The 24024-nt window shown below is 40.1% G+C and overlaps 2 protein-coding genes across 3 annotated transcripts in view; one reads left to right on the forward strand and one right to left on the reverse strand.

Moving 5' to 3' along the window:
* RABEP1 (rabaptin, RAB GTPase binding effector protein 1) overlaps positions 1-22332 on the forward strand; it is a 104028-nt gene extending 81696 nt beyond the window's left edge. Inside the window, exons 12-19 of one of the 2 annotated variants that reach the window (XR_014298392.1) lie at positions 5129-5227; positions 8884-9024; positions 14091-14280; positions 14908-14963; positions 17455-17553; positions 18755-18871; positions 19625-20455; positions 21480-22332. Coding sequence is in view for 1 of the 2 variants with exons in the window: in XM_082680155.1 (XP_082536281.1) it covers positions 5129-5227; positions 8884-9024; positions 14091-14280; positions 14908-14963; positions 17455-17553; positions 18755-18871; positions 19625-19726 (804 nt within the window). In the remaining variant the exon portion in view is untranslated. Of the gene's footprint in view, positions 1-5128; positions 5228-8883; positions 9025-14090; positions 14281-14907; positions 14964-17454; positions 17554-18754; positions 18872-19624 lie in introns of both variants that reach the window. The other variant, XM_082680155.1, reaches the window with a different exon arrangement.
* Positions 22333-22468: 136 nt separating this feature from the next.
* NUP88 (nucleoporin 88) overlaps positions 22469-24024 on the reverse strand; it is a 30893-nt gene continuing 29337 nt past the window's right edge. Inside the window, exons 15-18 of the mRNA XM_082680154.1 lie at positions 23908-23988; positions 23535-23661; positions 23256-23374; positions 22469-22822 (exon numbers count right to left, since the gene is read on the reverse strand). Of these exons, the coding sequence (XP_082536280.1) occupies positions 22759-22822; positions 23256-23374; positions 23535-23661; positions 23908-23988 (391 nt within the window). The 3' untranslated portion in view covers positions 22469-22758. The remainder of the gene's footprint in view (positions 22823-23255; positions 23375-23534; positions 23662-23907; positions 23989-24024) is intronic.

Below are 24024 nucleotides of genomic sequence, written 5' to 3' on the forward strand. Positions count from 1 at the left end.
TTTATTAGGTTTTTCTGCTGCACAAGAAACCTGCTGACAAGAAAGATGCTAGTTATCTTCTTTTTGACTTTTTGAAAAATACCATGCATAGGAAAAAATGTGACCGTATACAGATGTACCAAACACATCTGAACTAACATCTGTGTAACCACCAAGATCGAGTAATAGAAAATTAGCTAGTACCCCAGAAGCCCTCACTTTCCCCCTCCACTTACTACTTCCTCCCTAGAGGTAATTACAGTCCTAACATGGAACACCATTAGATTAGCTTTGTCTGCTTTCTTATTTTAACAAATGAATCATATAGTCCGTATTCAATGAATGACACAATCATTCATTGTGTTTGTCTTCCTCCATTCAACATTGTGAGGTTCCTACTCACAAATGTGTGTGGTAGTTGTTATTTTCATTGTTGTATACTCGTACCATTGTATGGATATAATTTATCCATCTTAATGTTACGAGCATTTGGGTTGTTTCCAGTTGTGGGATATTATGAATAATTCTACTTTGAAATTTCTGTATAGGGCTTGTTGCACATGTTGCTGCTGGGTATGTGCTTAGGAGTAGAATGCCTGGGTCAAAATGTATGTCAACTTTTGGAGATAATAGTGCCAGAAAGTGGTTGTATGAATTTATACTCTCCCCAGCAATGTATGAGAAGAATTCCTGTGGGTCCGCAGTCTCGACAGACTTCATTTTGTGTTATTTTAATTATAGCCATTTTGGTGGGTGTGTAATGGCATTTCATGGTGGCTTAGTTTGTGTTTCTCTTACGACCATTGAGGTTATTTAGCATTTTTCATGTCTGTTAGCCATTGGGATATCATTGTGTGTGTGTGTGTGTGTGTGTGTGTGTGTGTGTGTGTGTGTGTTTGTGTGTTTGAAATTACTTTTCAAGTCTTATGCTTGATATTTTATTGGGTTGTCTTTTTTTTTTTTCCCCCACTTTTCTGATAGGAGTTCTTTATATAATCTTATTAGAGCCTTTTGGTGATGTGTCCCAAATGTCTTCTACTCAGTACCTTAGATTTTCATTATTTTAATGGTGTCTTTTGATGAACAGAAGTTCTTAATTTTAATGTAGTCAAATTTACTGATCTTATCTTTATGATGAGTGATTTTTATCCTGGTTTTTAGAAGAATATTTTCTTACCCTGGGGTTATATGAAGATATTTTCATGTATTTTGTAGAAGCTTCATTGTTTATAGCCACTCACATTTATATCTAAAATCCATCTAGAACTGACTTTTATGTATAAGCTGTAGATATGGGTAAATTTTTATTTTATTTTTTTCATATGGAGAGTCAGTTCCTGTACCATTTAGTGAAAAGGTCACCTTTTTCTCACTGCTCTGCAAGATCATCTTTGTTAACTATCAAGTGAATGTACATGTGTGGGTCAGTTTGAGGACTCTTTTATTTGGTCTGTTTGCCTATTTTTGTGCCAGATTCTGTGCTGTAATTTATAGTAAATTTTTCATTTGTTTCTTTAAATGAAACATAAAGTTAGAAACTTTACAGTTTAGAAACATATAGTTTCTAAAAACTATAAAAGTTTTTCTCTGCTGAGAACTATATTTTCATTCGTTTCAACAGTATTTACCTTGACACCAGGCAGCATAGTTACAATAGCTACTTTAAAGTCTTTGATGAGTCCAACCTTGGTCATCATGGGGTTGGCATGTGTTTTCTTTCCTCTTGAGAATTGGCCACATTTTCCTGATTGTTTCTATGTCAAGTACTTTTAGATTGATCTTGGAGATTATGAATATTTTATTGTGAGACTCTCAGTTCTGTTAACCTGATTAGGTTCGTTCATAAGTTCTGTCTTGCCTTCTGTAGTAGGTAGTTCTAATGTCAGTTCATTTTTAAAAGCCTTTGCAGTGCTCTTTTGGATGTGTCCATGTATGTATATAGCTCAGGGGTCAGTGTGAGACTTGTGCTGGTTCATGCACAGAATTAGGGGATCCTTTTTCAAGCTCTTTTCTCTCAGTACCACTCTACTTGTCAGCTCATGGGGACCCTGTCGTGGCCCTGTGATCAGAAAAACAGTTGTTTGTCCTGTGCTGCTGCATCTGTTGTGGCTTCACAACTGGGGCAGCTCTTAGATTCATGCTGGCAGAAAATAGGGAAAAAAACCCAAATAAGTAGTAAACTGCAGTATGAATTGTTTCTTCCCGTTTTGATTTCCCTCCCTAAACTGTCTGCTTTTGCTTATGTTTTAGAGTCCTCAGGTAGTTGCTTTTTGTATTTTTTCCAGAGTTTTTAGTTGTAATAAGGGGAGAGAATGGCCTTGGTGGGCTTAGTCCATCTTGGACAGTGCCAAAAGTCTCCGTTCTCTCATATTTTTGTTTATTAGACATATCTTTTTCTTTCCACCTTCATTCAAAAAGGATACTCTGTGGTCAGGTATAGAATTCTGAGTATTTATGATATTTTCTTTCAGCACTTTGAAGTTCTTATTTCATTGCTTCTGGCTTCCATGTTTCTGATGAGAAGTCAGCTGTAAGTCTTATTGTTGTTCCTTTGAAGGTGAAATGTTATTTTTTCCGTGGCTGTTGTAAAGATGTTCATTTTGGCTTTTGCTATTAACAGTTTCACTGTGTTATATAGCTAGGTGCGTCTTTCTTCATATTTCTGCTGTTTGGAGTTCACAGGGTTTCTTGGATCTCCGAGTTAATGTCTTATATCGTGATTGGAATATTCTCAGCCATATGTCTCTTTAAAAATTTGTTTTTATTGAGATAAACATAAAGTGCATAAATCTCAAGTGTACAATTTGGTGAATTTTAATGTGTGAAAAATTTTACTAGGGTAATAAATCATCATCTGCATCAAGATACTGAACATTTCTAATATGCTCATGTTCTTTACTAATAAGTAAATACCCCACCTGCCTATTCTTAGAGGTAGCCAGTATTCTAACTTTTAACACTGTTTTAGAATTGCTTGTTGCTGGACTTCATATAAATGGAATCATATAGTATGTAGCCTTTTGCATCTGGTCTGTTGGGTCATTATGTCTGTGAGACTTATCCATATTGTTCTGTGTGTAAGTAGTTAGATTTTAATGTTGTGTATATTCTATAACATGAGTATACCATAATTCATTTATCCATTCTACAGTTGAGAGATATTTGGATTGTGTCTGGTTTTTGGATATTGTGAATGAATACACTTTTTAACATTCTTGTACATGTCTTTTAGTGGACATGTGGACTTATTTCTCTCAAGTATACATAGTAGTGAAATTACGGAATTTTTGAGTTTTTGCACAGGTATATTTTTAGCTCTACCAGCTATTTCCATTGGCTGTTACTTCTTCAAATATTTGTATATGTTAGATGTTCGCATTGCATCTGCATGGCTTCTTTAATCTCTCTTCTGTATTTCCCATCATTTTTGTCTTTGTTTATTATCTTCATATCACTAATTTTCTCTTCAAATAGGTCTAATCTGTTAAACTCATCCATTTTATTTTTAATTTGGATAATTGATTTTTTTAGTTTATTTCCATTTGGTTATTTTTCATCGTTTCCATTTCTCTGGTGGTTCTAAATTTCTGAACAGATCAAATATAGTTATTTTAAAGTCTGTTTCTAATAACATATCTGGATTCATTGTAGCTCTCTTTTTGTTATCTGTTTTGTTTTTTATCATTTCCTTTTGTTTTTTATCAGAGTCTTTTATTTATTTTTAATTAATTTTTGGCTGTGTTGGGTCTTCGTTGCTGGGCACGGGCTTTCTCTAGTTGCAGCAGGTGGGGGCTACTCTTTGTTGTGGTGCGCAGGCTTCTCATTGCGGTGGCTTCTTGTTGTGGAGCATGGGCTACAGTAGTGTGGCTTGCAGGCTCTAGAGCACACACTCAGTAATTGTGGCACATGAGCTTAGTTGCTTCGCGGCATGTGGGACCTTCCCAGACCAGGGCTCAAACCTGTGTCCCCTGTATTGTCAGGTGGCTTCTTAAACACTGCGCCACCAGGGAAGTCCCTATCACAGTCTTTCCTTGTGCATTCTTAACTTGAGGTACTAGACATTATATGTGAAAATTGTTGAAATAAAGCCATTTTTCTTATGAGAGGCAGGCAACTAGTTGTACTAACAATCCTGGATCACCTTAATACATTTATGGGAATTGAGATTATATGAAGTTGTGAAGGTTGGATTATTTTAACTTCTTCCCTTACTGTAGGGTGTGTCCCTTTGGAGACCCAGTCCAAAGTGCAGGGTGTTTACCAGGGATCCCTTTGTGTATTGGGTCTTGGACTCTTAACTTTTGCCACCCTGTGCTGGGGTTTTCAGACGCTCTGCTCAGCTTCTCAGTGCTGCCTCTGCTTCTTTTGGAGTTGGCTCATGCTTCTGGAGAAGAGCTGTTCCAGATGCTGCACCCAGTTCTCCATGTGTCTTCATTCTGGTCCTTGGCTCTGTGATTCTTTTTTGCCTTGTTCTCCCATGGCTTCATGTAGGTGTCTTTCATATTTTTGTCTGGTTTTCTTAATTAGCAGGAAGGTTGGTTCACATCACCTATTCTGCCACTACTGGAAACAAAATTCTGACAATAATCATTTTTTAAATGTCTAAACAAATTTATTTTGGTTTATTTTGTAACTCTTATGTATGAGTCATCAACTTTCACATAAACCCCTCATCAGGAACACTAAAACTAATTCAAGAGAGTTTATCATGTGTCTTTTGCTCTTAAGTAAACCACCTTAGAATACTGCAGCTAGTTCAGGGAAGATTCATTTATCCTTTAAACTGGGGTTTTTTTGTGGACAGAGTTTCAAAATTTTTATTGATTTTTAATTAGCTCCTTTAAGAATAATATTTATAACTGTGTCACATGGATTAGTATCTATGTCTAGAGACGCATATAATGCTGTTGTTCATGTATGGCAGCGTATGACCCCTGGGGACTTTGGGTACTGCTTTGTGTCATCTGAAAGGCTGAGGCTTTGTACACAGTAGATGCACACATATCTGTTGAATGATAAATGAGTGGGGTTTGATGAGCTAATAAAATCAGTTCTGGACATTAAATAAGTAGGAGATGGAAGAGTTAGTTTCAGAATAACCAGATTCCTAACTAAATTCTCTGTGTATGAATTTTTTTTTTCTTTCAAGATCTCTGCACTTGTCCTAAGAACCCAAGCATCTGAGATCTTACTTGAAGAGTTACAACAGGGGTTTTCCCAGGCAAAGAGGGATGTTCAGGAACAGATGGTAAGTTAACATTTAAATAAACATTAACTATGTTAAATATATTCTATCTTGAAATAATCTTTGATGCGACTTTATCTTCCTGGCCAAAGTGGTTACCATTATCTTCTCCAGAGCCTATAGAACGTTAGTAATAGACAAGATTATGTAAAGACATTATTCTCTTTTTAAACCTACCTCTTGACCAAAAAAATTATCACCTTTAACTTAATTTTTCTTTGATTTGAGAAACCTAAATAAAATAAACTATGGACCAGCATTTAATTTTTAGCTCTAAATACAAGCTAAAAGTTGAAATCTCTCAAAGCCCTAGGAGGTACAGCTTTTGAGCAGTCACTGTGCTTTTCCTGGACAGCTAATATATTTAAAACAACCTCAGTAATTTCATAGGGTTTATGATAAAACATGTACCATAACTGCTGTGGCACTGGAAAACTTCCAGAAGGCTGTCAATTTTGAGAGGAATAGGAACAGAGAGCTTCTTAATAAGAGCTGCATTGAACCTCTGCAGAATTGTTCTCCAGCTTTGGGCCTCTTCCTCAGCAGTCAGGCTCCACTTGCCTTGCTCTTCCTTTTTCTCAAAGTTGGAACCCTGCATCTGATGGCCTTCATAAACTATAGCAGAGTTGGTCCTGCTGGGGTGATCCTACAGAGTTGCCTCTTGTCCAGCTCTTGCAGGGTTGACAGAAAAACAAACTCCAAGTTGTATGGTAATGGTTTGTTTTTGATTGGCATTGGGTCAGTATCTGAATGGCCTTTGAGCTGATCCCTAAATGCTGATCCCTCAACATGTCTGTTGAGAAACATCTCACTAATCAATGGCCAGAGAGAGTTTCATATCTTTTCATTAATTAGAGAATATGAAATAATAATTGTTGATCTCAAGGACACTGTTAAATGCTGACAAAGTTTCATAGTGTTTAGCCTCCTTACAATCCCTGTCCCTTCTCATCTTCCTTCTCATCTTTTAAAACTCACCTGCTTTTGCTAACATTTTTCAAGTTGATTCCACTTAAAATGAACATATTGCAGGTGACATTGAAGAATTGTTGAAATTAAGGTTGAGGTCTTGTGAACTTTAATATCTTACCATTTTCTTGAAATTAAGGTTGAGGTCTTGTGAACTTTAATATCTTACCATTTTCTTGAAATTACCTTTAAATGTTCTTACACTGAGAAAGATAAACTCAATTTCTTAGGCCCCTTCAAAGAAGAGTAGCTGTGGTAGTGGTTGGGATCTTGATATTTCCCCCGAACTATTTATTTTGAAAAATTTCAAACTTAGAGTTGTTTATGGAGTGAACATTCATAAAATCTTCACTTAGGTTTACCAGTTAATATTTTGCCACATTTTTACTGCTTGCAATTGTTTCTCAGTCTCTCTCTTTCATGTATGTGTATGTTATATTACATATGTATTTGTTTATTTTTTTGAGCCATTTGGAAATAAGTTGTAGACATAATGACACTCCTAAATATTTCAGTATGTATGTCCTAACAACAAAGAAGTTTTTCTGCATAATCACAATACTGTTATTATATGCTTAAAATGTAACCATTGACCCTGAAAGTCCTTGATTGCTTTCTAGTGGAGGTTTTACTTTTTGATCAAGGAACTAGTCAAGGATCACGTATTGTATTTTGTTGTCATGTCACTTTAGTCTCCTTTAATCTAGAACAGTCACCCACTTTTTGTTTTTGGCTTTTATGACATTAACATTTTTGAAGCGTCCAGACCATTTGCCTTGTAGAATGCATTTGTCTGATTATTTCCACATGGTTCAAGTTAGACATTTTTGGCAAGAATACTACATGGATGAAATGATTCAATGGAAAGTTCATAACAAGAGGCATGTTATGATGGGTGGTTCCATTGTTGGTGATGTTAAGTTTGATCACTTGGTGAAGGCGATCACAATCGTTTTAGAATGACTACATTAATATTGCTACCAACAGCAAACTTACTAAGTGAAGTTCAGCATTTCTTTGTTGGCCCTCCATATCCACGGTTTCCACATCTGTGGATACAGAGGGCTGACTGGAAGTGACTTGAGCATCTCAGTTTTTGGTATGGGAGTGTGTCTTGGAACCAGTCCTCTGCGGATACCAAGAGACACCTGTAGTTCTTTTTACCCTTAGAATGTTATGCCAGGTAAAGGTTTACAGTCTGGGTGCTGTGTTCAAAAATTACTTGAAATGATTTTTCTCTCTGTGGTTGTGTTATCAATTTGATACAAACAGAAACAAATGGAGCTATGTATTACATTTTTGGATTTTCTTCTTTCTTAATTGACTTTTTTGTTTGTTGAACATGCAACATGGTTCATAAGTCAGAACTATAAAAGTATATAAACACTCAGAAGTTTCACTTCCATTCCCTGTCCCTTTCACCCTGTTCCCACCAACTCCTATACATGATCATTTAAATTTATTTTTGGTTTATCCTTGGTTTTCTCTTTACAAAAATAAACAAATATAAACATATTCTTCTTTCCCTTCTTTTATATCCAAAATGTAGTGGGATGCTAATATTTTGTTGTAAATGGGTTGAAAGTGAGCATAAAGCAACAATTGATTCTGGTCTGAAATAAATAAGAGCCCGTAGAATTAACCAAAACTTATGCATGACCTTGCCTGCCTACCAGCAGTCTATTTGTCCTTCAGGATGCAGCAGTCACCTTTTGTGGGAAATGTTCTTGAACCCTCTCCACTAATTAGGTACCCTTTGTCCTTTTATCACTGCTGTACCCATTGTCACCCATTGTAACCGAGTGTTACAGCACTCGTAGTATGGTTGGGTAATTTTTGGTTTACTTATCTTTCCCTCCACTGTACCATGTGCTTCTCTAGGGCAAAGTCTATCTTTTATCCCTGTATTCTCCATGGGCAGCAAATCGCCTAGTGTAGAGTAGTAGCTGCTGAACAAATGTTGGATGTGGAGTAATCTACACTTATGTATATGTTCAATGGTTAGTAGTAAAAATTAGCAGAAATACTTTTGCAGAATTTTATCTTATACTCAAATTAGCTGGACGTTTATATTGATATAAATTCATATGAAATACCTAAAATTGTTGTAAACATCAGCAAGTGGAAGAAGGAACGTGTTCCATTTTAAGAATGAGCCGCTCAAATGTCCTGCATTTCCTAAGCATAAAGCCTCTTGATGGCGTCTAATATTTGGGGTTCTTGGGCCATTCACAGTGATCCTGAGCTTGAACGTATGTATATGTAATGAAAGATGAAGATACTGCTTTTTGTTTATCCCTGCCTCCTGTGGAACGCATGCTGTGAGGAAATAGGAGTTGTCTTGGAGTACACACTTTTTTTGATATAAGTCTTGATTACGTCCACCTCTTCCATTGAGCTAGAGATGCTGGTCCTAGGGATATGGGGGAAGAAATTCATTACTTTTAAGCTGTTGGTAGAAACAGTGGAGAATAAGCTCAGATACTTGCTTCATTTCCTGTCCCCCTGAATATATGTAAGGGCTGTAAACCAATAAATCTCTGAGCTGCTTTTTTTAAGTCTTACAGAGCTTTATCACGTACTGTCCATCCTCAGCCCTTATTTCATTTGGCCTTTGTTTTTCTCTGGTGCAGTTATCAGCAGATAGGATTTACCTTTCTGGCTGTGATTAGTATCTTTTTCTATTTTAGGCAGTGCTGATGCAGTCACGGGAACAGGTTTCAGAAGAGCTGGTGAGGTTACAGAAAGACAATGACAGTCTTCAGGGAAAGCATAGCTTGCATGTGTCATTACAACAAGCAGAAGACTTCATTCTCCCAGACACTATAGAGGTAACTTATTTTCTGTAAGATCAAAAATGTAAACAAGTACATTTTCTGAAATGGCTACAAATTCTTTTTAAAAAAGTCTACAAATAACAAATGCTGGAGAGGGTGTGGAGAAAAGGGAACCCTCCTACATTGTTGTTGGGAATGTAAGTTGGTGCAGTCACTATGGAAAACAATATGGAGGTTCCTCAGAAAACTAAATAGAGTTGCCTTATGATCCAGCAGTCCCACTCTTGGGCATATATCCAGACAAAACTATAATTCAAAAAGATACATGCACCCCTATGTTCATAGAAGCACTATTCATAATAGCCAAGACATGGAAACAACCCAAGTGTCCCTCAGCAGATGATTGGGGGCTTCTCTGGTGGTGCAATGGTTAAGAATCCGCCTGCCAATGCAGGGAACGTGGGTTCAATCCCCAGTCTGGGAAAACCTGCATGCCGTGGACCACCTAAGCCCATGTGCCACAACTACTGAGCCTGCGTGCCACAACTACTGAAGCCTGTGCACCACAACTACTGAAGCCCACATGCTCTAGGACCTGTGTGCCACAACTACTGAGCCTGTGTGCTGCAACTACTGAAGCCCGCGTGCCTAAAGCCCGTGCTCCACAACAAGAGAAGCCACCGCAATGAGAAGACAATGCACTGCGACGAAGAGTAGCCCCCACTCACCACAACTAGAGAAAGCCTGTGTGCAGCAACGAAGACCCAATGCAGCCCCCCCCAAAAAAAAGATGAATGGATAAAGAAGGTGTGGTACATAGTATACAATGGAATACTACTCAGCCATAAAAAAGAACAAAATAATGCCATTTGCAGCAACGTGGATGCAACTAGAGATTATCATACTCAGTGAAGTTAAGTCAGAAAGAGAAATTCCATATGATATCACTTATATATGGAATCTAAATATGACACAAATTTATGAAACAGACTCACAGACATAGGGAACAGAATTGTGGTTGCCAAGGGGGAGGGAGGGTGGCGGAGGGATGGACTGGGAGTTTGGGGTTAGTAGATGCAAACTATTGCATATAGAATGGATAAACAACAAGGACCTACCGTATAGCACAGGGAACTATATTCAGTATCTTGAGATTAACCATAATGGAAAAGAATGTATGTTTATGTATGTATAACTGAGTCACTTTGCTGTACAGCATATATTAACAGAATATTGTAAATCAGCTATACTTCAATTTGAGTGAAGTAAGTGAGAAAGAGAAAAACAAATACTGTATGCTAATGCATATATATGGAATCCAAAAAAATGGTACTGATGAACCTAGTGGCAGGGCAGGAATAAAGACACAGATGTAGAGAACGGACTTGAGGACACGGTGGGAAGGGGAAGCTGGGACGAAGTGAGAGATTAGCACTGACATACATACACTACCAAATGTAAAATGGATGGCTAGTGGGAAGCATAAGGAGATCAGCTCTGTGCTTTGTGACGACCTAGAGGGGTGGGATAGGGAGGGTGGGAGGGAGGCTCAGGAGGGTGGGGATATGGGAATATATGTATATACATAGAGCTGATTTCACTTTGTTGTATAGCAGAAACTAACAGAACAGTGTAAAGCAAAATTATACTCCAATAAAGATGAAGAAAAAAAAAAGGATTCCCTGGCGGTCCAGTGGTTAGGACTCTGTACTTTCACTGCTGAGGGCTCAGGTTCAATCCCTGGTCAGGGAACTAAGACCCCTGCAAGCCACGTGACGTGGCAAGCAAACAAACAAATACATACATACATACATACAGGCTTTATTGGGATGTAATTCACATACCAAATAATTCAGCCATTTAAAGTGTACAATTCAGTGGTTTTTAATATATTCTCAGATGTGTAGCCCTCACCACAGTATTTTCATCACCTCAAAGACAAACCCCTTACCTTTTATTCAGCCCTTCCTCCCCAAGGCTTAAGCAACTACTAATCTTTCTGTGTATAGGTTGTCCTGTCTTTCTTTCCTATGAATGGAATCATACAATTTGTGGTCTTTTGTGTCTGGCTTCTTTCACATATCTTAGTGTTTTCAATGTTCATCCATGTCATACCATGTATAAGTACTTCTTTGATTTTTATGACCAAAAAATTATACTCCACTATATGGATATTTTGTTTATCCATTTGTCTGTTGATAGATATTTGGGTTGTTTCCACTTTGGACTATGAATAATGTTGCTATAAACATTCATGTATAGGTTTTGGTGTGGACATATGTTTTCATTTCTCTTGGGTAGAAACCTAGGAGTGGACTTGCTGGGTCATATGAGAACCCTGTTTTATCATTTGAGGATTTCTCCACATCCTCACTAACACTCATCGTTATCTCACATTGTGATTATAGCTATCCTGGTGGGTGTGAAATGGTATCTTATTGTAGTCTTGATTCGCATCTCCCTAATGGTTAATGATATTGAGCATCTTTTCATGTGTTTATTGGCCATTTTTATATCTTCCTTGGAGAAACGTCTATTCAGATCCTTTGCTTACTATTTTATTTATTTTTTTGCGGTACGCGGGCCTCTCACTGTTGTGGCCTCTCCCACTGCAGAGCACAGACTCCGGAAGCGCAGGCTCAGTGGCCATGGCTCACGGGCCCAGCCGCTCCGTGGCATGTGGGATCTTCCCGGACCGGGGCACGAACTCATGTCCCCTGCAGGCACACTCTCAACCACTGCGCCACCAGGGAAGCCCTGCTTACTCTTAAATTGGGTTATTTGCTTTTTATTTCTTTGAGTTATAAGAGTTCTTTATATATTCTAGATACAAGTCCCTTATCAGGTAGATGATTTACAGATATTTTCTCCCATTCTGTGGATTGTCTTTTTTATTTTATTTTTTTTTCATTTTCTTGATGGTGTCCTTTGAAGCACAAAAGTTTTTAATTTTGATAAAGTCCAGTTTATTTTTTTCTTCTGTTGCTCATGCTTTCAGTGTCATATCTAAGAATCCTTTGCCAAATCGAAGGTCTGTATTATTCTTGTAGGACAAGATTGAGAGTACACCAGAAATTAAATATTTGAAGGGGGTCACCATGCTGGCTCCTTGTGATATCTGTTTTTCTATATAGCACTTAGGGCACAGCACACTCAGCCTCCTGTCTACCGATAATTTTTATGGCATTTGCTCACTTCCATTCTTTTGTGGTTGGGAGAATCAGGGCTGCAAACCCAGACGTTTCCTGAGACATTCATAAGTATCTCCTTAACTTTTTCCAGACTTTATATTCATACGTTTTATTTTTTTATTTTTATAAATTTATTTATCTTTGGCCGAGTTCGGTCTTTGTTGCTGTGCGCGGGCTTTCTCTGGTTGCGGCGAGTGGGGGCTACTCCCCTTTGTGGTGCATGGTCTTCTTATTGTGGTGGCTTCTCTTGTTGCGGAGCATGGGCTCTAGGCACACGGGCTTCAGTAGTTGTGGCACGTGGGCTCAGTAGTTGTGGCTTGCGGGCTCTAGAGCTCTCAGGCTCAGTAGTTGTGGCTCACGGGCTTAGTTACTCCGCGGCATGTGGGATCTTCCTGGACCAGGGCTCGAACCTGTGTCCCCTGCATTGGCAGGTGGATCTTAACCACTGCACCACCAGGGAAGTCCCTCATACATTTTAAAACCTTTCAACATCATGAAAAATACCATCTTAGGCTAAACCCAAGTAAACACTACAAACAGTATAGGCAAAGATGAGATTTCATAGAGCAACTCTCAAAACGAAATAGAAAATATATTTCCTGTAAGATCCTTCGGTTCTTTTTTTTAAAAGAAATTTATAATTGTTAAATTTTTAAAAGTCAGACATTACAGAGATTTATAGTTTTGTAAGTAACAGTTTTTCCTAATCCTACCCTGAAGATTCAACCCCTACTGTTTGGACCTCATTCTTTTTTCCCATATAGATTTTAACATGACTCTTAGTTTTTGTTTTTATTTGCTCATTTACACAGGCTCCGTTGCCTACCCTGCCATTAGCTCCTTGCTCTCCCTCTCCTTTCCCTGCCCTCCCCCAGCTTGTGGTCTCAGCTCAGGTTACTGACACTCTGGAGAGCTCTCTCTCCTTTCTGAACTGGTGACTGATCTCATCAAGGAGAAGGTGTTGGGGACCTGTCTATTTTTGCTGTCAGCATACCACTTCCCACCTCTGTTAAACTTTTCACTTGGCAGGAAAGGTTCCTCTCTTCCATGTTCTATAAGGACTTTTTGTACCTAGATTTAAAAAAAATTCCACGAATCCTTGAAGGTTATAACCAGTCTAGCCTGTAAACCTTGATTCTGTAATAAATCTTATGAAATTTTTCTTGATACAGTTTTTCAAGAAAAACTGCCTTTTTTTTTTCCTGCTGTTCTTTAATTTATATATACATTTGGTAGTTATCTAAGAATCCCAGTTTTTACTTTAGAGTTGCTTTAGGATATAATTGGGAGGATATTTGCGGGGGTGGGTGGAGGAGGAATTTTAAAAGAAGACAACAACAATTTAGGGAAAAAATAAAATAAGATTTAAACTGAATTTATTACAGAAAAACAGCTGATCACCTTAGAAAGCCTCTTTTTGCCATACCTGCCTCTGGCCTAACAATACTTTGCTTTTGTGGTAGGTGTTCAACAAGTGTTTGTTTGAATGAATAAATGAATAAGTAAGTACATTTTGTCCTCTTGGAGTTCATACTTGCTTCTGAGTTTCAGTCTTTTTGGTCCTCATTCACTAACTCCCTTCAAATTTAAGCGGGTAATAGTGGAAGTGTCTAAGCTATTCATAGTGAATCCCACATTGTAAGTCACTTCAAATTTTAATTTTTCCATTTATGAAACAGTTTTGAGGGAAAAATATGTAGTTCACCCATACACGTTTTTTGGTTAGTAATGTTATTTCTTTAACATACTGAATAATAACATGGCATAACACCTGCCCCTGGAAGCCAAGAGTGGGTTGGAGTTCAAAGTCCTAAAGTTTGAACCGTCTAAAACAACATCTGAAATTCTGGTTGCAGAAAATCTTTAGCTTTTTTTGTTTATTTTCTTTCACCCTTATAAACCCAATATCCATTTGTTTCTTGAATCTAGGCGCTCCGGGAGTTGGTATTCAAATACCGTGAGAACATCATTAATGTGCGGACAGCAGCAGATCACGTGGAAGAAAAGCTGAAGGCTGAAATACTTTTCCTGAAAGAGCAGATTCAAGCAGAACAGTGTTTAAAAGAAAACCTCGAAGAAACTCTGCAGCTAGAAATAGAAAACTGCAAGGAAGAAATAGGTGAAGATAAAAGTGATGTAGTTTAGAATTGAAGGCACTAAATAAAACTTTTTCTCTGGTTATAACAGTCTTAGAATGTAGAAAACAAAAAAGTATAGGAAAGAACTAAGTAAGGACTCAGTCCCTTTCTCTGGATGTTGATATATCCAGTGATTAGGAGTTAAAAAAAAAAAACCCAAAACTCATCTTTTTAGGGGCTCTGGTGGCCTCTCTGGCAATTACTAATAGATAGGAAATTCAGGACTTGAACCCAGACACTGGGGAATATGAGTAGATGGGTGGCATTTCCTTGCAGAACTCAGAAGTGTTAACAGACTCCTGCTGGGATTAGCTCCCCCCCCCACCCCCGAGCTAGGTGTAGGTATTTGATGCAGAGACAGTTTATGCCATGGTGTTCTCGTGTGGACTCTCACTTTTCCTGAGCTTGATTATGATGCTGATTGGTTGGGGATAATTTTGAGAAAGGGGTGTTGGTCCCTCACCCCCATTCTGCCCACTGTGTTCAGTACAGCATTTGACTTTCATTGCATGAGATTGAGCTTATGGGGGAAAGGGGTGTTTTAAGAAAAAATTTAAATGCAAAATAATGAATAAATGCTAACATGTCTCCTCCTTTTTTCCTCCTAGCTTCCATTTCTAGCCTAAAAGCTGAATTAGAAAGAATAAAAGTAGAAAAAGGACAGGTGAGTTTCAGATTGACTCTGTCAGCAGCCAGTATTTATTTATTGAATCCTACTGTGCTAGACTCAAGGAATGAAATATAGTTAGGACATAGTCCCTGCCTTCAAGCAACTCCTGGGAAAAATACAGTGGAATATGGGCGTGATGATGGTAGAGACCATTTAATGAGAGCCTGCTCTGTGTTGACTGGAGGAGGTACAGGGAAGACTACGATGTGACTTAGCCTGGAGCTTCCACTGTGGTGGAAGGACAGGCAAGCTGTGGTCTTGACATGATAGATACTTAAAGCTACAAAATACTTAGATACTTAAAGCTACAAAATCTTTTACAAACAGGAGGTGATGTTTTCTAGTTGGCTTAGAGTCTCCTTCTCTTAGACACCATGAACACCTTTTGGTAGATGACCCCATTCAGCTTACTGGCCTCGTTATTCATTGACTCAATGACCTTTGCTGCTGTGCTGCCCTGCCTTGCCACACTCCTGCCTGCACCTTGCCCCACTTCTGACATCTCACTCCACGCTCATGCCCCTGACCCGTCTGCCATCTTTCCAGCCCTTAATCCCGTAGGTTCATCTGTCTGAGTACCTCATTCAGACCTTCACTTCCTTAAACTTTTCCTTTTCCGCTGGTTTCAGCAACTTCTTTCTTTCCTTCTAAGCAGCATCTGACATGGCTTGCCTCTTCAACTAGTCTCCCACTAACTCCTGCAAGCCCCCGATTCCTTGTTCTTGTGCTACCCTCACTTGATACTGCCTAACCCTGGATTAATCCTGGTGTCCACCTTCTATGCCTCTGCCCCCAGCTGCTGGTTCCACTGGAATGAGGAGCACTGCGTGGTCTTGCTTCCAGGTGCTGCTCAGTAGCCTTTCATTTGCTCTTTTTTAAAATTTTGTTTATTTTATTTATTTATTTATTTATTTATGGGTGGATGGCTGGCTGGCTGGCTGTGTTGGGTCTTCGTTTCTGTGCAACGGCTTTCTCTAGTTGCGGCGAGCGGAGGCCACTCTTCATCGCAGTGCGCGGGCCTCTCACTGTCGCGGCCTCTCGTTGCGGAGCACAGGCTCCAGACGCGCAGGCTCAGTAGTTGTGGCTCACGGGTCCAGTTGTTCCGCGGCATGTGGGATCTTCCCAGACCAGGGCTCGAACCCGTGTCCCCTGCATTGGCAGGTAGATTCTCAACCACTGTGCCACCAGGGAAGCCCCTCTCCTTTCCATTCCTCACAGTGGACGTTTCAGTCGCCGCTCAGCTCGCCCCCTTGTGACAGCGCGTGGCGGCCTTGTGCCCCCGTCGTGAGCAGGGCCCACCTTCAGCTCCTCGGTCGCATGCTCTCCTGCTTTGCTTCCCAGCCTTCTCGCTTCTTCAGAGGAAAGGGTGACCTGTTCTGACTAGTCTTATGTCACTGCACATGTGCTTTGACTGGGTCGTGATGTCACATCTTTTCCTGGCATCCTCTCCATCTTCCCCTTCCAGTGTGGGCCTTGAACTTCTGCCTCTTTATTTGTCTTTTCCATTATGCATAACCAATCTCAGAGGTCTCCTGGTAAGAGGGGAGAAGTTTCTCTTTGGATTGTACTTCTTTCTACAGCTACCAGTCCTTCTTCCTTTTATACCCAGAGTTCTTGAAAGAGTCATCTCCACTGCCTGACCTCCCAGTCACTCCTCAGCCCACTACAATCAGGCTTTGGCTCCCACTGTGCTATCAGGTTACACTGGCAAAAGTCGCCAGCGTTCCAACGTGTCCCACCTTTCCCACTCCCTCTGCCACTGTTTGGGTTGACTTCAGTGCTCACCTGGCTCATTGTAACAGCCTAACTTCTTTCCCTGCCTCCAAAATTGATCCCCTTCAAATTGCATTTTCATATTCATTTCATATTCATTCATTTCATTTCATTTTCATATTGAAACTGCTCACTTGACTGTGAGCAGTCTAGTTTAAAACCCTTCAGTAGTTCCCTTTATCTATAGCCCAGCTGGGATCTCCTGCCTCACCACTGCCTCTCCGGCCTCAGCCTCCAGGGCCCCAGAACTCTGCTGTAATGTAGCAAGAGCTCACCTCAGTTCTTTAATACGTCAACTCCCTCTTTTTGGAGTATCTCCCTCCACCTCCCGCTTACCACCCTTTAAGGGTCAGATGTCATCTCTTCAAGGAAGCCCTTCCCAACTTTTCTGGCAGAATTAAGTGCTTCTTCATCCATGTTCACATGGCATAGTTAACTTACATGTCTGTCTCTCCTGATTTTTCCATCCCCAGGCCTTAGAACATAGGAGGTGCCTAATAAATGTTTAATAAGAGAAAGAGTAGGTCTTGAAGAATCAATAGAAGATCCACAGATACCAAAGGGTAAGAAGAGCACTCCAAGCATAGCCAGTATCCAGGGCCTAGGAGGATGTGAGCTCGGGTGCATTTCTCCAGGCTGCAGGCTCCTCCAGGCAGATGTGCTGTGACCTGTAGGGAGTTTCTGTGTGTTTCAGCTTTTCCCTTTTTCACAGTTGGAGTCCACATTAAGAGAGAAGTCTCAACAGCTTGAGAGCCTTCAGGAGATGAAGATCGCTTTGGAAGAACAGTTAAAGAAAGAAACTGCTGCTAAGGTGACATTTTTGTTGGTAGTTTCGTAAAAAAGCAGTGTGAAGAATGTAGAATCACATCTTCGCTGTTTAAAAAACAAAGCCTTGCTGCTTTGAAATAGTGCCACCTTCTGAAAGTTGGCAAGACTCTCCGCTTGCAGAAAGAAAATGGAATGACTTTATCTCAGTTGGGTTAGATGTGCACACTGCCAGCTCTGGAGGTCTGTGTCACAGGCTTAACTGGCTTTTTAGGCGTTGAGCTAAAGGCCATGAACCAAACTTGGCGCTGCCATAGCCAGAAGCATTGCTGTGGAAGTGCCATTCCATTCGATTGGTTTCTGGAATACTGTACTGAACCATATTTGCTGCCTAAATTCTGATTAGTCCTGTCAGAATAAAAATGCATGGGGCCAACTGGGGGGGAAGTTTGGTTTTGGTGGGCTGTTATCTAACCTTTAAGTGTAAAAATGTTGTGTATGTGTTATTTAATAGTTCTCTGTTTTTAGAAAGGCTGCTGCACAGGGGGTCCTCCTGAAGAGTTTCCCTGTAAGGAAGACTGGGGGATAGCTGGGGCTGCCTAAGGCATATTCATTGAGAATTTTCCTGGCAGATGCTTGACTGTTGTGGTTGTCAGAGGAAATCCCTAAAGATCCTGTCCTGTTGCTGTGACAGCTACTGATCATACAGCAGCTGCTTTTTTTTTTTTTTTTTTTTTTTTTGCAGTACACGGGCCTCTCACTGCCGTGGCCTCTCCCGTTGCGGAGCACAGGCTCCGGACGCGCAGGCTCAGCGGCCATGGCTCACGGGTCCAGCCGCTCCGCGGCATGTGGGATCTTCCCGGACCGGGGCACGAACCCGTGTCCCCTGCATCGGCAGGCGGACTCTCAACCACTGCGCCACCAGGGAAGCCCCGTGCAGCTGCTTTTTGATGATTAATCATTGTCACCAGGCTGCTGGGGTTGAGGGGTGGAGTGCGGCGCTTTCATTCATTTTTAATTTGGCTCTCATACTCAGTTCATTTTAGGACCTAGAACAAGTACCTTAGGCAATGTGCACCCTTGCCCTGTAAAGATAGAGTCAAAGGGAGACTAACAGGATACAGGAATATGATGGGCACCCACCTTTCCTCTCTAGTAGTAGGAAACGACAAGTGCCTAGATTTCCTGAGTGATTTGACGTATGGCTCTCCAGCATTAATCCTCATTCAAACCTTGTATTTTTTTAGGTTACTGTTGAACAACTAATGTTTGAAGAGAAGAACAAAGCTCAGAGGTTGCAGACAGAACTAGATGTCAGTGAACAAGTCCAGAGAGATTTTGTAAAGCTTTCTCAGACCCTTCAGGTGAGGCATTTGGGGAACCCCTAGACAGAACGCTGAGGAGGCACTTTTGGGGTTCTTGGTACCCAGGAGAATTTGCTAATCCCTGACTGGCCCACTGACAATAGCTAGAGGATTAGAAATTATGGCTGCCCCTGCCCCAGCTCCAAATGCCGGCCTGGTCATTTAAGCTGGAAACCCTTTTCTTCTTCCTTGCTGGCCCTTAAGGGTAAAATATAAAGTCCTTAGCGTAGCATGTAAGACTCTTCCCAGCCAGGCCTATCCCTACGTTTTGTCCATCTCTCTGCCTTACATTTTATATTCTATGTTCTAATTTTTAAAAACTACTTGTGGTTCCTTGCCCACAGCACGTGTTCCCTCTGGAAGCATGGCCCCCTTGCTCCTTTCTTCCAGGGCCCTGCTTAGCTTTGTCCTCCCTGTGGAACCCTCTCTAGGTCCCCAAGCTGGTATAGTGACATTTAGTATATTGTGCTAAAACTCTATATAAGCTTGTTCTTTTCCCCCAGCTGAACTGTGGGTTCTCAGAGGTCAAGGATCAGGTCTTATTCATCTCCATAGTCCCAGCACCTTATACTGGGTCTGTTACACAGCAGCTTTGGGGAATTGTTTTTTGGATTTAATTGTTCTTGCTGCCTCTTTTCTTTGAAGTGAGTAGTTTCTGTTGAGTTAATCTCCATTTCAGCTAAACCAGTCAGAGTAAACCAGAAGGTCTAGGCAGGAGCCGTCTGCACTTACCTCGCTGCATTATTTCTCTAGGTGCAGTTAGAGCGGATCCGGCAAGCAGACTCCTTGGAGAGAATCCGGGCAATTCTGAACGATACCAAACTGACAGACATTAACCAGCTCCCTGAGACATGACACCCTCATGGCAGGACTCTAGCCTGCACTTTGGGTTTTTAACTCATCTTTAGAGCAACATTAATTATTATTTAACTCTTAACTGAAGAAGAAGTCACACACAGAAAAAGGAAGACTGGAGAAATGCTTAATTCTAGTGGGGAGACTGTGCGGCACGGAGCAGCAAACAGCCAGGGTAATTTGCAGTAAAAAAGACCTTTCAACTGGGAACGCTAGCCAGACTCCAGACCTGATTCCAGGGAGTGTGGGATCAGATTTGGTGATGGAGGAAGTGCTGTTTCCTTGCCTGCTTTAGTCAACATTTCCCTGCCCTTCAGCACCGTCCCAGTAGTGTTTGAAATGGCATTTCCTGTTCATAGCTGTTGCAAGAGAGAATTTGTTTCTGTTGTCTAGAGTTCATCAGTAACAGTATTCAGCTAGCAGACAGAGGTGGAGTATGCCGTATGAATATTTTATATTAAAATATGAAGTTTGAGAGCAGCCCACTGGCTAGTGACTGTATTTCCTAGCTCAGTGTATTTTTTTTTTTAACCATTTTATCTTGCATTGGAGGACCTTAAATGCTACTGAAACTTGCCTGAGAACCATAAGACGGTGGCAGACAACCAATTCAATGGAATTGGAACCGAATTAATTATGAGGACTTGCAAACTTGGCTGGGGCTATTGGAAGTTGAGGTTAAAGGAAAAGCACAAGAAACTGTTTGGAAGCACTTTTCCTGCTACCTGGGTAAGTTTCGTGGACTCACAGGTACCAGGGTCAAGGTGAACTGGCACCATCTACTCTCCTGAAAACTGTTTTAGTTTAGTTACTGGATCAGTGGAAAAAATATTAATAAAACAAGCTATGTCTGACAACATCTAGTATAAATTTATAAGTCTGCTGCTTATTTTATTTTCAACTCGAGTCAGTGGGCCTGAGTACATACTTGTTTCAAAAGTGTCAAATACAAAAATGGTGATAACTAGGTTTGGCAGATACCCATTTTGTATTTTTCTTTTATATTTTAGACCTGGAGTGTGATAATGCTTATGGTGAAGTTGGGGAAAACCCAGTTAGTTGATCAGTTTGGAAATCTGCTTTGTCATTTCTATGAGATTAGATTCCTTTCCTGTGTGGATAAAGTTTCAATGAACAGGTTGTCTTTGCCGTAGCCTTATGAAGTGTTGCAGAAAGCACAGAATGGATTTATATTCACTGTTTACCTGCAGTACTGTTAGCCAGTGGAAGACTACACCGTTTAATTCATCATACAGATGGTTCAAAAGTAAAACTGTTGTTTTCAAATTTTTGTGATTGGTGTTGTGTAACGGCAGAGTACTTGAAGGAACCACATGGAAATTAAGTGGATTGAGTAGCTTGTTTGGCTCCCATAAAGCTACAACTTTAATTGTTATAAATGAAGTCATAATGGACTAGCCCTAAAGATCTTTATTTCTGTCTTCCATAGGACAGGACAAGGTAAGGCCTACATACCTCATTCCTTGGGCTATTGCTGTAGTCTTACATTCATGATTATGAATTTTGAAGTAAACACTAATTATGGAACTAGTGCTATAGGCTTGCATGCATGAAACATTATTTTAATTGGTCTAAAGTCCCTTTGTATAAAGTACTACTCTGTTTCCTTTAAAGGAAACATGTATCCTCATTGAGTTACAGGGAATTTTATTAATTCCAAAAATGCAATCACTTTAAATTATATTAGTGTCAGACTAGTCCCTTGGATAAACTCCAAGCTAATTTGTTTCAGATTATTAAAATTGGCACCATAAATCAAGATGGATAATTCATAACCTTCCTGAACGAACTGAACTACAACTCCCAGGGAACTGCTTGGCTGAGACGGGGTACCTTGCTGATGCTGATGTTTTTCTCCATAAGATGGTACTGGGCCAATAAAATTCATGATTAGGAAACTGTTAGCAGTCTCTACAGTGGCAGATGCAAATTGTTGGAACCCAGTTTTTTGAGAAAAATATGCTAGAAAAACCCAAACTGAGACTAGGTTTTGTTAACAGTCTCTACTTCTGGTATGAAACACTTCTTTAAACTGGGTTTTCTTTATAAATGGGAAACTGATTTAGAAGGTAGTATTTAGCCCTTCAAGACAAAAGAAAAGGTCAGCTGGGTTTCACGAGTGTTCCTGTGCTTGTATTCAGTCTGTGTACACGTGTTCTCATGCATGTCTAACCTGATTTACCTCTTACCTGTAACCTACCTTACCATGTGGCTTTTAATTGGCAGTCACTCAGCCATTTCTAGGCAGGTACAGTATTACCTTTCAGAACTCATTGGCAGGTATAAAAATATTACCTAATGCTAAAAGACAAAATCATATACTGTATACCAAGCTATTTGTTTCTCCATTTGAGATCCTACATGTGCACCTCATACCCACTCAGTGACATGTACTGGGACACAGAGCGCAGCCGAACTCAGCTCTGAAAGGAAATACTGCCTGTCGAGGAAGTGAGCCAGCAGTGGCCTTGCAATTGTGGATACCGAGTTCTGCTGTGAGCAGATTTCAGGTATAACCATTTGTTAACTGTACTGAAGGCGTGTCCTTAAGAAGAAAGTGTTCAAATTAAAAAAGCTGCTGTCTAGTATACTGTGTGGCCTTTTCCTTTGAGTTCTAGGGTTCTGTCCCTCTTCAGAGTCATATTTCTGGTGCTGCTACGTTAAAATGCAGCTTTTATTCTTGTTCAAATATCAAGAAAACTCAGTAGGGTTCACGGAGGTCTGGCAGTGTGCAGCTGAAAGTCTTGGGCGCTTTTTTTTTCCTTTTAAATCCTAGGCCCTTGCTGAATACAATCATATACTTGAGCTTGTATATAAACCACATTCCAATTTTTAAATAAAAGCATTTATTCAGTCATTATAAAACAAGTATAAAAAGTGATGAACAACCACACCAAAGTTCATCCTTTAAAATGCCTCTTTATAAATTAGATAATGCTACCTGTTCGTTTTACAATGAGTTTAAGCCTTCACTTGTGTTAATTTCAGGTGTGAATCTGTTCCTGGTGGTGTCAGAAGTTTACATGATTTCGGATATCGTTAATTTGCTTCACCATTTCTCTTATGTGCTCACCCCTGTAAAATCATAAAGTTACTCACTTTGGGTAATACAACAAATGAATAAACCATTAATATTGATTCGTAAGACCTCAGTAATACTGAAGTATCTTAGAAGTGCTCTGCTAGCATTAACGGCTTAAGGTTTCAGATGGATAGTAATGGTAATTCGTTTAAGGCTAGAGGTAGCAAATATAGTAGTGGAACTGCTGGAAATATTTTTGAACATATTCACTGGGGAATACCTTGACCACACAGCAAAATTATAAAGAAAGACATCCTTTTTAACCCTCTCAACTTTTAAGTCCTTATCTATCAGCATCATACACTTCCTGTCCTGGTAATTACTTGACATGCAAATGTCAAGTGGTCTTATCTGGGCAAAGAAAGGTTGATTTTGGCATTTTGCAAAGGAAAAACTACCTCGCACTAACAGCTGATTGGTACTTACTCCTCCTTCAGGATGGACTGAATGCATTTTCGCTGGTAGGCGCTGAGAGTAATGGTGGGCTTCTGAGGACTTAGTACCTTTTCCATCTTTCGTTGTTGATAGTCTTTTTTCATAGTAACCTTGAGTATCAAACAGAACACAGACACTTTAGCTATGGTTTGCTATACATTTTTCATAGTATCTGTTTCAGTATGTTCTTTTTACATTTTATAAAATTATTTTCTGTAGAAGGAACACTTTAAAAAGTACCAGAGGTAGCCACCTTGTGTCCATTCCTACCTGTTTGATGGCATTGCCCAAATGTCGAAGTTGATCAGGTATCAGCTGTAATTCTTTCTTCATGTCTCTCTCACTGTCAGAGAGAACTGGGAGCTGAGAGTGAAAACTGTGAAGTACTTTTTTCATCCTGTAGAAGAGGTAAGCAAACATCTCAGCTCCTTAGGAGGAACACAATCCTAACTAAAGCTCCTAATTTAGGAATCTAGTGTCTGTGAAGGAGGCCTCCACAGGATGGGTTTGGGGAAAGCATCACTGCACTGTCTTCCGTAGAATACACCTCAGAGGGCTATCTAGCACCCGAGAACTTAATAACACTAGCAGTACCTGACCTGAGTAGGGAACTGAATGTTATACAGTTACACGGCCCACTGACCTGGTCATGATATCTTCTTGTTTTTCCTTGGCTTCCTCATATTTGTCAGCTAAGCGCTCGGCCACTTCCCGCAGACTTTTCCTAATGGCATAAAAAGCAAGAGTCTCTAGGAGTGCA

This window comes from Grampus griseus, assembly GCF_964374135.1.
Source record: "Grampus griseus genome assembly, chromosome: 20".
Classification (NCBI taxonomy): domain Eukaryota; kingdom Metazoa; phylum Chordata; class Mammalia; order Artiodactyla; family Delphinidae; genus Grampus; species Grampus griseus.